The sequence below is a fragment of the Sus scrofa genome, chromosome 8 (assembly GCF_054392235.1).
Source record: "Sus scrofa isolate SSC_HxYL_T2T_F1_AM1 chromosome 8, Sscrofa_HxYL_maternal_Yorkshire_Landrace_v2.0, whole genome shotgun sequence".
NCBI classification, from domain to species: domain Eukaryota; kingdom Metazoa; phylum Chordata; class Mammalia; order Artiodactyla; family Suidae; genus Sus; species Sus scrofa.
The window spans coordinates 131918354-131930486 of NC_139390.1; the positions used below are offsets into that span (position 1 = coordinate 131918354).

The window sequence follows — 12133 nt, forward strand, 5'->3', positions numbered from 1 at the left end:
TCATGGATACTATATCTGGTTCTTAATCCACTGAGCCACAACAGGAACTCCTGGAGGCAATTTTTGATTAGATAAATCTGATTGTACTGACAAGTTATCCATGATAAGTCATCAAATGACTTTTCTTAAAATGTAAGCCAATACTACATATTTTTTAACCTAATGTGTGTATGTATTGTATAATGGTGTGTAGTTTTGCTATTCCTTAAATATTTTATTTGGTAATGCGATTACAGGTTATTTTTAATTGTTTGGTATGTACAAGTTAGAAAAAAATCTAGACAGCACTTACTAAAAAAAAAAATGGAGGTGCTTTTATAATGCAAACTCCTTTAAATAGTTATTTTTGTATTCTGAGCCTGGAATATAGCATTTTTACTAAATGAAAAATTCTAATTACCAGTTAGGACTTTCTTAAAAACATTTTTATGTTCTTACTGACTTAGATTTATGCAAACAGAACTAAAATGCAATTAGAAAGCACACTTATGAAAGACAATATACTCCCAAAACTCTACTGATTTGTAGAAAACAGCATTACCAATGAAAAACTTGCCCCACTCACATTTTTGGGGAAAAAAAATAATCAACCTAGAAAATCCAGTTCCCAAATAGTTGTATGACCTCAGGTAGGTCACTTAACCCTCTTAATCATCAGTTTTTTCATGTAAAAACCCTGAAGCTATTAATACCTCCTAAGGTTCCTGTAAGAATTCATGAAAGAGCGTGGTAATTTGAAGAACAGTATCAAAAGTGAGATGATATTTATTATTATACAACCAATAATTCATCATGGCTTGAGACTAAGTCAGCGTACCTGCATCACCAAACATCAGCAAGGCAGCAGCAATTGCTCCATCCATAGTGCTTGTTGATTCAATCAACTAACAAAATGAGAAAAGAGTAATAGTTTTAAAAATACTTTAAAAATTATTTCACAAAATTACCAAATATTTAATATATTAAACATACAAAAAGTGAAGAAATATATATATAATAGTATAAGTTCATTGAGTCCTATGATAAATAATCCATATCTTAAAACATACTGGATTTACTTATCACCATTTTAAAAGAAAATGTAAAATGTAGTCAAAAATAAACAGCATCTTCAATGTTTTTGTTATTTTAATTGCAAAGCTGTATACTAAATTAAAAAAAATTCCTACTTATGAGTGAGTCCAGAAACTGCGTGTGGTGTGTTTAGAAGGGAGGCTGGGAGTAGGGGGAGAGGGAGAGGGAGAGAGAGAGAGAAAGAGAGAGGGAAGAAGGAAGGAAGGAAGATAGAGGGAGACAGACAGGGATAGACATTTAAAGTAAACCATAATTCTGGAATAATTTCTTTATATCTAATATTTCTTGAATAGGATAAAGGACTCAAATTTTGCTCCTTTTCTTTCTTTCTTTCTTTTTTTAATGGCCACACCTGCAGCATATAGAAGTTCCCAAGTTAGGGGTTGATTCAGAGCTACAGCTGCAGGCCTACACCACAGCCACAGAAACTCAGGATCCAAGCTGCATCTGTGACCTACACTTTGGCTTGACAGTGGACCCTTAACCCACTGAGCAAGGCCAGGGATCAAACCCACGTCCTTATGCATACTGGTCAGGTTCTTAACCCACTGAGCCACAACAGGAACTCCTTGTTGTATTTCTGAAGTGCTTGAATTTGTTCAAGAACATATTAATACATGGCTTACTTAATTAATAGTTTCAATATACTATTTTTATACCATTCTGTAACATTTTGGATTTCGGAAGAAACTGAGATGCTCTTTTCTATCTTTCCTATACAGGTTTTCTATATAGTTTTCATCATGTTGGACCCTCAGATATCCTGTAAGCCCCTCTTCATTTTCAAAACAGCCAAAGCATATTCTCATCAGGCTTGGTACTAAATTTCCATTTTAAATAATGAGAGATTACTTGAAATCCAGATTACTTTAAGAGAATGCTGTTTTGGAGCAAGTGATATGCCAAACATTCCATAAATTTCAGATACTAATGAAATATATATACAAAGTTTATGTATCAATCCTATTTTCCCATTGTAATTTTAAAATTAGAGATAAATATTTCTACAGGATATAAATTCCTTTGAACTACATGAAAGACTGGCAGTTGAGCTAAAGTATTTTTATTTTTTATTTATTTATTTATTTATTTTGTCTTTTGCCTTTTCTAGGGCTGCTCCCACGGCATATGGAGGTTCCCAGGCTAGGGGTCCAATTGGAGCTGTAGCCGCTGGCCTATGCCACAGTCACAGCAACACAGGATCCGAGCCATGTTTGCGACCTACACCACAGCTCATGGCAACTTCAGATCCTTAACCCACTGAGCAAGGCCAGGGATAGAACCCGCAACCTCATGGTCCCCAGTTGGATTTGCCAACCACTGAGCCACGATAGGAACTCCAGAGCTAAAGTATTTTTAAACTGAGATTTATGTTGAAAATTTTAATACTCCCATCATATTTATTCAACTGAAAGCTCTTTCCAACACTCTGCAAATGTTTCTGCTAGTGGCTACATTCTTCTCTTTTCTAAAAAAATAAAATCCCATTAGGAGGCAAGTAACACTACTAGCAGGGGGAAATGTAAACCAAACAGGCCATTAAAGTTTCATTTAGATAGCAGTAAGAAGGTATCAAAATGATTTGGGAGGGAGTTCCCATTGTGGCTCAGCGGTTAATGAACTGGACTAGCATCCATGAGGATGTGGGTTCGATTCCTGGTCTCGCTCAGGGGGTTAAGGATCCGGTGCTGCCGTGAGCTGTGGTGTGAGTCATAGACATGGCTCGGATCCTGCGTTGCTGTGGCTGTAGTATAGGCCAGAGGCTGCAGCTCCAATTGGACCCCTAGCCTGGGCTGTAGTATAGGCCAGAGGCTGCAGCTCCAATTGGACCCCTAGCCTGGGAACCTCCATATGCCACGGGTGCCACCCTAAAAAGACAAAAAAAAAAAAAAAAAAAAAAAGATTCATATTAAATATACCAGGAATAATAGGGATAATATAATCCACACTTAAGAGTTCAAACTAGCAGGCCCAAGACCACTTTCAGTTCAGACATGCGTTGTTTGACCTGAACAGTATTTTTGGTTTTATCTTTCTTATAGTTACCATAGAAAGGAATGATGTCCTGAAATAATATGGTTGAACCTCAAAACCTTATACTAAGTGAAAGAAGTCAGTGACAAAAGATCACAACATATTATTATATGATGCCACTTATATGAAATTTCCAGTACAGGGGAGATTATCAGTTGCCTAGGGCTGGGAGAGGCAAATGGGGAGTGACTGCTAATAGGTACGAGTTTTCTTTTAGGAATGATAAAAATGTTCTAAAATTAGATTATGGTGATGGTTGTACAACTCTGTAAATATACTAAAACCTAATAAATTATACACTTTTAAAAGGTGATCTTTATGGCATTTAAATTATATCTCAACAAAGCTGTTAAACTGATCAAAACCAGATAAAAACCAAACCTTTTCACTTTTTTTGAAAATCTGAATTACTTGAAAAAAAAAAAAAAGCTGTCACTGATAACACAGGATCATATCCTACTAAAGCTAAGGGTAAGCTAGCTACCCCTTTTAGAAAGGGTATGCCCCAGCGCCACCACTTCAAAATTACCTGCCTAGCCCATGCAGATGTGGTGCCTCCCATGCCTCAGATCGGGGGAGGGGATCTGGGGTCAGTGGTGGTGATGACAAATACAAAGGTAAAAACCACGAGCCTGCAATCAAATGATTCCCCTAAGATCACTCAACTACTAAATGGCAAGGCTAGGGATAATCTATTCAGTAATCTCTACACAGAGATATTCATTCTCTAAAACTTAATTGATCTATTTTTCTTCGCTCTTATAATAAGAGATAGATACCTGTAACAGTCCAACTATAGCTACTTATTTTTTTTCTATAGTTCAATCAATATTTCTCATAAAGGATGTTATGGCAGGACAATTCTTTTGTTATGCAGGACTGTCCTCAGTATTATAGGGTGTTAAGCATTACTGGTCAGAGCACACTGTCAACAGCAACCCCTGTCATTATGGGGAAAACAAGACCAAAAAAAAGCCTTCTGACATTTATGAGTTTCTAGTGGGAGATGGGGAGAGGAGGGTTGTCCTATTTCAGAACTACTCAAGCACATAAAAATTCACAACCTATGTAAAATATTGAGAGAACTCAAATTATTATATTATTTATAGGTGAATAAACCTCACCTGCTATAAGTTAGGATTCAATAAGTAAATTTCTGGTATTTGCCTTTATTATTACATAAAAGTTCATAATTATCTTCAAACATAAGATATCTCTAGAAAAATGACTATTCCCTAAATACAGCACTGATGCAAGAGACATTTTAATCATCATTACGGCTATAGTCAGCAATTACTATAAAGGGGTATAACCTTAAGCAAATCACTGTCACTTCTTTGTGGAAAAAGTTCCTTCAAGGTCTGAAGTTTAGCATCTTTAAGGTCTTCCAATTCCGAAAGGTCTTCCAATTCTGACAGATCATTATTATTTCTACCTGCCACGGTAGGAAGGCCTTGGGACTCTTCATCTTCAGATGGCTCAGAACTAAAAATATTTTCAAAGAAAAAAAACAACAGTATTTTAATGTATGACAATGTTATGTCATTATAATTATATATAGGTATATATAAAATACAGTATATCTGCAGTTTTTTCAATGATAAATGCAACACATACCTTCGAAGATTAAAATACCTTTTTTATTTCGGTACAACTGTGTATATAAATCTCATTCCCAAAGTAAGCATACTTTGAAAAGATCTCAAATTATCTGGGCTGAGACAGAAAAGAACAAAAACTTGAACTTATTTTGTTAAGATCCATACTCACTGCACACTCACCTTCTTTTACCTATTTTATCACCTGTACCCTGCCTAAAAACAGGTGTTGTCATGCTGCTCTTGAGAAATTATGAAGCATACATTAATAGAAAGTTAAAAGGATTTTCACAGCCTACTTAGGTGATCAGAATCTTAAGTGTTAAAACTGGAATGGTCCCATTCAATATTAGCATGTCTACCAGGAACAAAACATTTCTTCAGGAGTTCCCATTGTGGCACAGTGGAAACGAATCTGACTAGGAACCATGAGGTTGCGGGTTTGATTCCTGGCCTTGCTGGGTGGGTTGAGGATCTGGGGTTGCCATGAGCTGTGGTGTAGGTCACAGTCAAGGCACGGATCCTACATGGCTGTGGTGTAAGCTGGCAGCTGTAGCTCCGATTCAACCCCTAGCCTAGGAACCTCCTTATACCCTGAGTGCAGCCCTAAAAAGCAAAAACAAAACCAAAAAAACCTCCAAAAATCATTTCTTCAGTAGACAGGGAACATTTATTTTATACAAAGCTTTATCCAACAACCAACTTTATTATTCCATTTCAGTTTATCCTATATAAAAGATATTGTGGGCCAATTTTCACTTACATATCTTCCAAACAAACAACAACCTTATTTTGAAATTCAGTAAGCAGAAATATAACAAACAAGAACTTATTAGTATCACAGAAAGAAATATTTAAGTATATTCCCAGTGCCAATAAATGTAGACTTTGCCATGCACCTAATTCTATTTTTGAACAACTCTGAGACACATACCCAAGACCTGTATTTTAGGAACTTCTCTATACCTTTTCATGTTAGTTCAGTTGTACTTGTTAGGGCAGCAGTTATGCCTAAGAATCCCCTGAAAACATTTAAAAACAGATTCTGAAGGACCAGAAATACGTATTTTCACAAACTTCTAGGTCGACTCTTGAACCTTGCTCTGAAAAATTGCTCTAAAGTAGCAAGGTAAAATAAATCTTTCCTTTTGACACCATGTCTGTCCTTCAATATTTGAAGACAATTATATGTGTGCCCCATTCCGTTACATCTGGACTTCTCGTTCCTGATGTACTCAACTCTAAATTTTCACTTAGCCTCACTACATTCATCCTCCTTATGTGATTCTGCCTCTTAGTTCACTGAGAAATTAAAGCATTCAGATTGGAATCCTTTTATAATTCCTGTGCTAGATAACCACTTTAAAGGTCCTTATTCCTCTGACCATAACAGCCATAATCTAGAGGTCAGATTCATCACCATTCCATGGAACAAACTCTTTTGCCTCTTGATGTAGTAAGTCTTCACACTGACAATGAATCTTATTATGTCTTGATGTCCAATTCACAGGAAATACGAACAAGAGAAAAAAGAATTCAATACTATCATGAAGAAACAATCAGACAAGTCTATTTTCTCAAAAAGACTTGATCTCTTTTGTAAGTTAAAATCCTTAAAAAAGAGGAGAGGAGGGGAGTGAACTATTTTAAGATCAAAAAATAGTCAAGAGTAATGACATCCCACTCCAGTTTGGAGCCTGGTTTAAAAAAAACCAGCTCCAAACCCATGAAATCTGAATATAAACTGGGAATCAAATGAGGTAGAGAACTGTTCACTGATAACAGTATTTGTAAGTAAGGGGGATTGTACAGCCAAGTATTATGGGGAGAAATGTTGGAATATCCATAATGTACTTTAAAATATTTTAGCTTATGTAATAATAATGAATAAAACAATGAAACAGGAAAACAGTAACAATTGTTAAATGTCTGTGGTGTATATATGTGTTCATTATTTAGTTTTCTTGCATGACTGCAGCTTTAAAAATAACAGAAAAAAAAATCTACAAGAACAAGAATGACAACTCTGTGTTCTTTTATTGGGTCTCAGATCAAGCTATTCCCTTCCACTGAAGTCCTTTTACTTCCTATAGGGCCCTGCTTTTTTCTCCTGAGTTCTTTTCTCTCTCCTTAAGCTCTTCTTCCCAAGCCTGTGATGTGCTCAAGACTGCATTTCAATCAATGTGCCAGGAGTCCTAGGCATTGTGGACACAGCAGGGAAATAAGCAAATTCTCCTTTCCTTCACAAATTTTCTTTTTTCTTTTTCTTTTTTTTTGGTCTTTTTGTCTTTTGTTGTTGTTGCTATTTCTTGGGCCGCTCCCGCGGCATATGGAGGTTCCCAGGCTAGGGGTCCAATCAGAGCTGTAGCCACCGGCCTACGCCAGAGCCACAGCAACGCGGGATCCGAGCCGCGTCTGCAACCTACACCACAGCTCACGGCAACGCCGGATCCTTAACCCACTGAGCAAGGGCAGGGACCGAACCCGCAACCTCATGGTTCCTAGTCGGATTCGTTAACCACTGCGCCACGACGGGAACTCCTTTCCTTCACAAATTTTCTAAGACTGATTTTCTATTTTCACATTTCTTATATAGTTCTCAACTTAATGTTATACACCTTCTGCTCCAACACCTCAGTGAAACTGTTTTTTTTATGGGCAATAACATCCTCTAAAACATCAAATGTGATTTAAAAAACACAACACAACAAAACAAAATTTCTATGGTCCCATATTCTGCCGCTCACTGAAAATCTGGCCCCATCCTGACCCTCACTCCATGGTTCTGTGGCATTATTACCTCTGAGTTTCCCTTTACCTCTGAGACTGTTCTTAATCTCAATAGGCTTTCTTCCTGTTTTCACCTTCTTGAACTGCTAGTATTACGTAGGAGTCTATCTTCAGCTCCTTCCTGTCTATTAATGCTTCATCAACTGCCAGAGTTTCTATTATTAATATCAGTGGTTATCAAAGGGTAGGGCAATTTTGCCCACAGAAGACATCTGGCAATGTCTGGAGACATTTTTGACTGTCTTGACTAGGGAGATGCTACTAGCATCCAGTTGGTAGAGGACAGGGACTCTGCTAAACATCCTACAACATACAGGCAGCCCCTCACAACAAAGACCGACCTGGTCCAAAATGTCAATAGTGTCAAGGTTAAGAAACCTTGATGACCAAAAAAGCCCATGCATGGGTACTGACTGTAACTATGGAATACGTACAAAATACAGTACTGTGGAACTGTGAAAAAGAATTAAGAATTTTTATAAACTGACATGATTTCCAGGATATATATACTGCTAAGAGAATAAAATAAAGAATAATGTTACATGTGTATATAGGCACAAGATAGAGTTCTAGTGTAAGAAACAAGAAAAAAAGATATATGAAAGAAAAAGTATGACTAGAAACTAACCAAACCAGTTCGTTCTGAGGTGGGAGGAGGGAAAGGTTGGAAGGAGAAGGGACAGGAAGTTAACACTTCTCTAAGCACATTCTATGTAGAGTTTTGATTTTAGGAACCATGTTAGTATTTTAAATATTTGAAAGTAAAATTTTTTTGGAGTGCCCGTCATGGCTCAGTGGTTAACAAATCTGACTAACATCCATGAGGACACAGGTTCGACCTCTGGCCTGGCTCAACGGGTTAAGGATCTGACGCAGCTGTGAGCTGTGGTGTAGGTTACAGACGCCACTCAGATCCTGAGTTGCTGTGGCTGTGGTATAGGCCAGCAGCTACAGTTCTGATTCAACCCCTAGCCTGGGAATCTCCATATGCCACAGGTGCAACTTTAAAAAGAAAAGAAAAAAAGAAAAAAAAAGTAAATTTTTTAAAAAAAGAGGTAAGGAAAAAACCCTAAAAGGAATACAAACAGAAATTAATGAACTGAATTATATTTCAAGTGAATAACAAAGAAAACTTCGAGTAAATAATCCAAGTACTTTAACCATTTACCCTCATCTAAAGAAAATATGAAACTTATCTATATAAGTTTTGAACTCTTAGTGGGCTTAATGGTCAGGTGCTATGATTACAGCAATTCTGAAACTATTATATACACTGGATGACTGAGCAAATCAGCAAACACAATGATAGTGGTGGAAGCAGAGTTCTTGCTGTTAGAAAAGGAAATACAGGAGGCAAGAAAGAGTGGTACAATAGAATACATCATTATAAACTCATGACATATTACATAAAATATTACTTTTAATAAAAACTAAAAAAACATAAAACCCTACCATTCTCCCTCTCATATATCTTACCCCATTCTTGCTGAAAGGGCAATGAAATAATCCCCTGCTTCACCCAAGAACAAAGAAAAAACATACCTAGTCTCCAGATTTCCAAATACCATTCCCTTTAAAAGAAACCAATGCCACTTGGAGAAATGGCTAATTCTGATTTCAGGCCTGGAGTAGGGAAAGAACCAGTCTAGAACATCTCATGCCAGGAAGGAAAGTCTCAAAAAATAGTAGGAATCTCTCAAAACCAGAGTCTACTTAGAGGGGCCCTCGCCTGCCAAAATCGAGCAATTTTAGTACTGAAATTAGTAATAATAGTAATGGATTATAATCTATTGAGCAAAAAACACCTAAAATTCCATTTTCATATTACTGTAGTAAATATATAAACAAATGAATAAATGAGGAGAAATGAGAAAACTATCTATAGTATAATACCAAATAATGAAAGTATAAATTCCAGAATGCTAGTCAGACATACTACATTTCACAGCTACCACTGTAGTGACTGATTCAATCAAGAATCATTAACAGATGCTACAACTATAGAAGAGAAGTCGGCTAAGGAAGAGGAGCCTTAGTCTTAAAAGTTTCTTGCCAGAGATTACTTAGTCATTACAAAGAGGAAAATGGTTAACTTTACTTACAGGAGAAAAATCTCAGGTTTCCGAGTGGTTAAAGCACACTCCACCAATAATGAGACAAAGTGATGATCAGTGTACCTCCTAACGTGACACACCACGGACAGAAAATCATTTATGTAGTTCCTGAACCTTAACCTAAATTTCATCATGAAGAAACATCAGGGGTGTAGAAATTGAGACATCCTAAACAAAACTGACCTGCTACCTTCAAAGGCCAACATCATGAGCTTTTAGAGAAACTTTCAGATTAAATAAGATTAAAGACACATAGACTATAAATCCAATGTATGATGTTGGAGAAGACTCTGCTAAAAAGTACTACTCAAAATATGGTCTATGGACTGATTGCTAGTTCTCAAAATTGAAGTGTTAGCTGTCCATAACAGGTGAGGAACTTAGTTTTAAACCAGACGAAATATGGAGTTCCCATGGTGGCTCAGTGTTAACAAACGCAACAAGTATTCACGAGGATGCAGGTTCGATCCCTGGCCTTGCTCCATGGGTTAAGGATCTGGTATTGCTATAAGCTGTGGTGCAGGTCGCAGACATGCGTTGAATGTGGCATTGCTGTGGCTGTGGTGCAGGCGGGCAGCTAGAGCTCCTATTCGACCCCTAGCCTGGGATCTTCATATGCCATGGGAGTGACCCTAAAAAAACAAAAAACAAAAGAAAAAAAGGGAAAAAGAGAAAATAAAAAAACAGAAGAAATAACAACTACTTTACTAATAAGCACATTGCTCAGTTCAGCTGATTTTTTTTCCCATTACTAGACTTTCTTGGTAAAGGAATGAGTACAGTGATTTATATTCTAAGGGGCATATTCCTTATTGACAAACTGGTACTCTGAGTAGCCCTACTGTAAGGAAAATTACCAGGATAACTGGTAAAATTTAAACATGGACTAAATATATTACATAATAGTATTGTACCAATGTTAATTGGTATTTCTGAATTTTAAATGCTTTTTTTCTGTTATATAAGAGAATGACCTTGTTTTTAAGATATGAATGTGAAATCAATACAGGCAAAGGTCTCAGTAATAACTCTTACTATTATTTTATGAAGATGGTGCAAGCAAATGTGGGGAGATGTTAACAATGGGTGAATCTTTTTATTCTATTAAAATTTTTTTTTTTTTTTTATGGCTATTCCTATGGCATGTGATAGTTCCCAAGCCATGAGCTGAACTGGAGCTGCAGCTGTGGCCTACACCACAGCCACAGCAACAGTGGATCTGGGCTGCATCTTCAAGTCTACGCCACAGCCTGCTTCAGTGGTTGATCTTTAACCAACTGAGTGAGGTCAGGGATTGAACTTGCATCCCCATAGAGACATCATCAGGTCTTTAACCCACTGAGCCACAATAGGAACTCAGAATCTTTTTAAAAGGATTGTGGAAATTGACCATTCTTCCAACTTTTCTGTAAGTTTAAATTTATTTTCAAAATAAAAAGTAAAGGAGTTCCCATTGCGGCTCCGCAGATTAAGAACCCAACTAGTCTCCATGAGGATGTGGGTTTGATCCCTGGTCTCGCTCAGTGGGTTAAGGCTCCAGCATTGCCATCAGCTGTGGTGTAAGCTGCAGAGGAGGACTGGATCCCATGATGCTATGGCTGTGGCGTAGCTCGGATTCGACCCCTAGCCTGGGAACTTCCATATGCTGTTGAGTGTGCCCCTAAAAAAAAAAAAAAAAAAATGGAGTGCTAATACGTCAGTTATCCTTAGGATTTACCACACAGGATCTTCACTATTTTTTGTTACTTCAAAGTGAAGCTCAGGATAAAGGCATGTTCATCAGGGCTTGTGCACATTTTAAGAGGAAATCCTCATCTTAGCAGTGGACGGTCTTGAGCCCTTCCGTCTTCTGTAACACTTCTTTCACTTAGATTCTGATCACACAACATTTTTGACTTTTCTCTTACCTCAATAATTGCTCTTTTTTAGAACCTTCTACAAGTTCCTTCTCATCTCCCTTTCCCCAAATCCAGAGTTCCCTTGGCCTAAGTCCTTCAACCAAGAGATTTTCTCTCTTCTAGCTGTATTAGTGTCTCTTAGTGATTTCATCTAATCATGTGCCTTTATCTATCTACATTCCCACAACTCACAAATTTAGATATAGAACCCAGCCTTCTCTCCAGAACCCAAATGTCACAAATCCAATTGCCCACCTGACACGTCCGTTTAGATGTCTAAGAGTCTTCTCAATCACAGCATGTCCAAGACTGAACTGCTGATCTTTCCTCACAAGGCACTCCCCCACCACCACACTCTAGTTGATATTCCTTATCTCCACTAGTGTTAACTCCATCTTTCCAGTTGCTCAGGCCAATATTTTAGGATCATCATTGACTCCTTTCTCTCCCATTTCATTTGAAGTCCATCAATAAATCCTCTCTGTTTCACTTCCAGAGTATGCCCAGAGTCTAACCACTTCTTATCACTCTTAGCATGGTGGTCTAAGCTTCCAACATTTTTGCCTCGGTTAATACAACAGTTTTCATGCTTCTACTACTACTCCCCTACAGTCTCAAAGATTTT

At 37.4% G+C, this 12133-nt stretch overlaps 1 protein-coding gene across 4 annotated transcripts in view; it reads right to left on the minus strand.

The window, feature by feature from the left end:
• The window catches only part of SMARCAD1 (SWI/SNF-related, matrix-associated actin-dependent regulator of chromatin, subfamily a, containing DEAD/H box 1), a 78830-nt gene that overhangs the window by 48540 nt on the left and 18157 nt on the right, over positions 1-12133 (minus strand). For all 4 annotated transcript variants that reach the window (XM_005666984.4, XM_005666985.4, XM_084973390.1 and 1 more), the window contains exons 4-5: positions 4422-4593; positions 818-884 (exon numbers count right to left, since the gene is read on the minus strand). In XM_005666984.4, coding sequence (XP_005667041.1) covers positions 818-884; positions 4422-4593 — 239 coding nt within the window. The remainder of the gene's footprint in view (positions 1-817; positions 885-4421; positions 4594-12133) is intronic.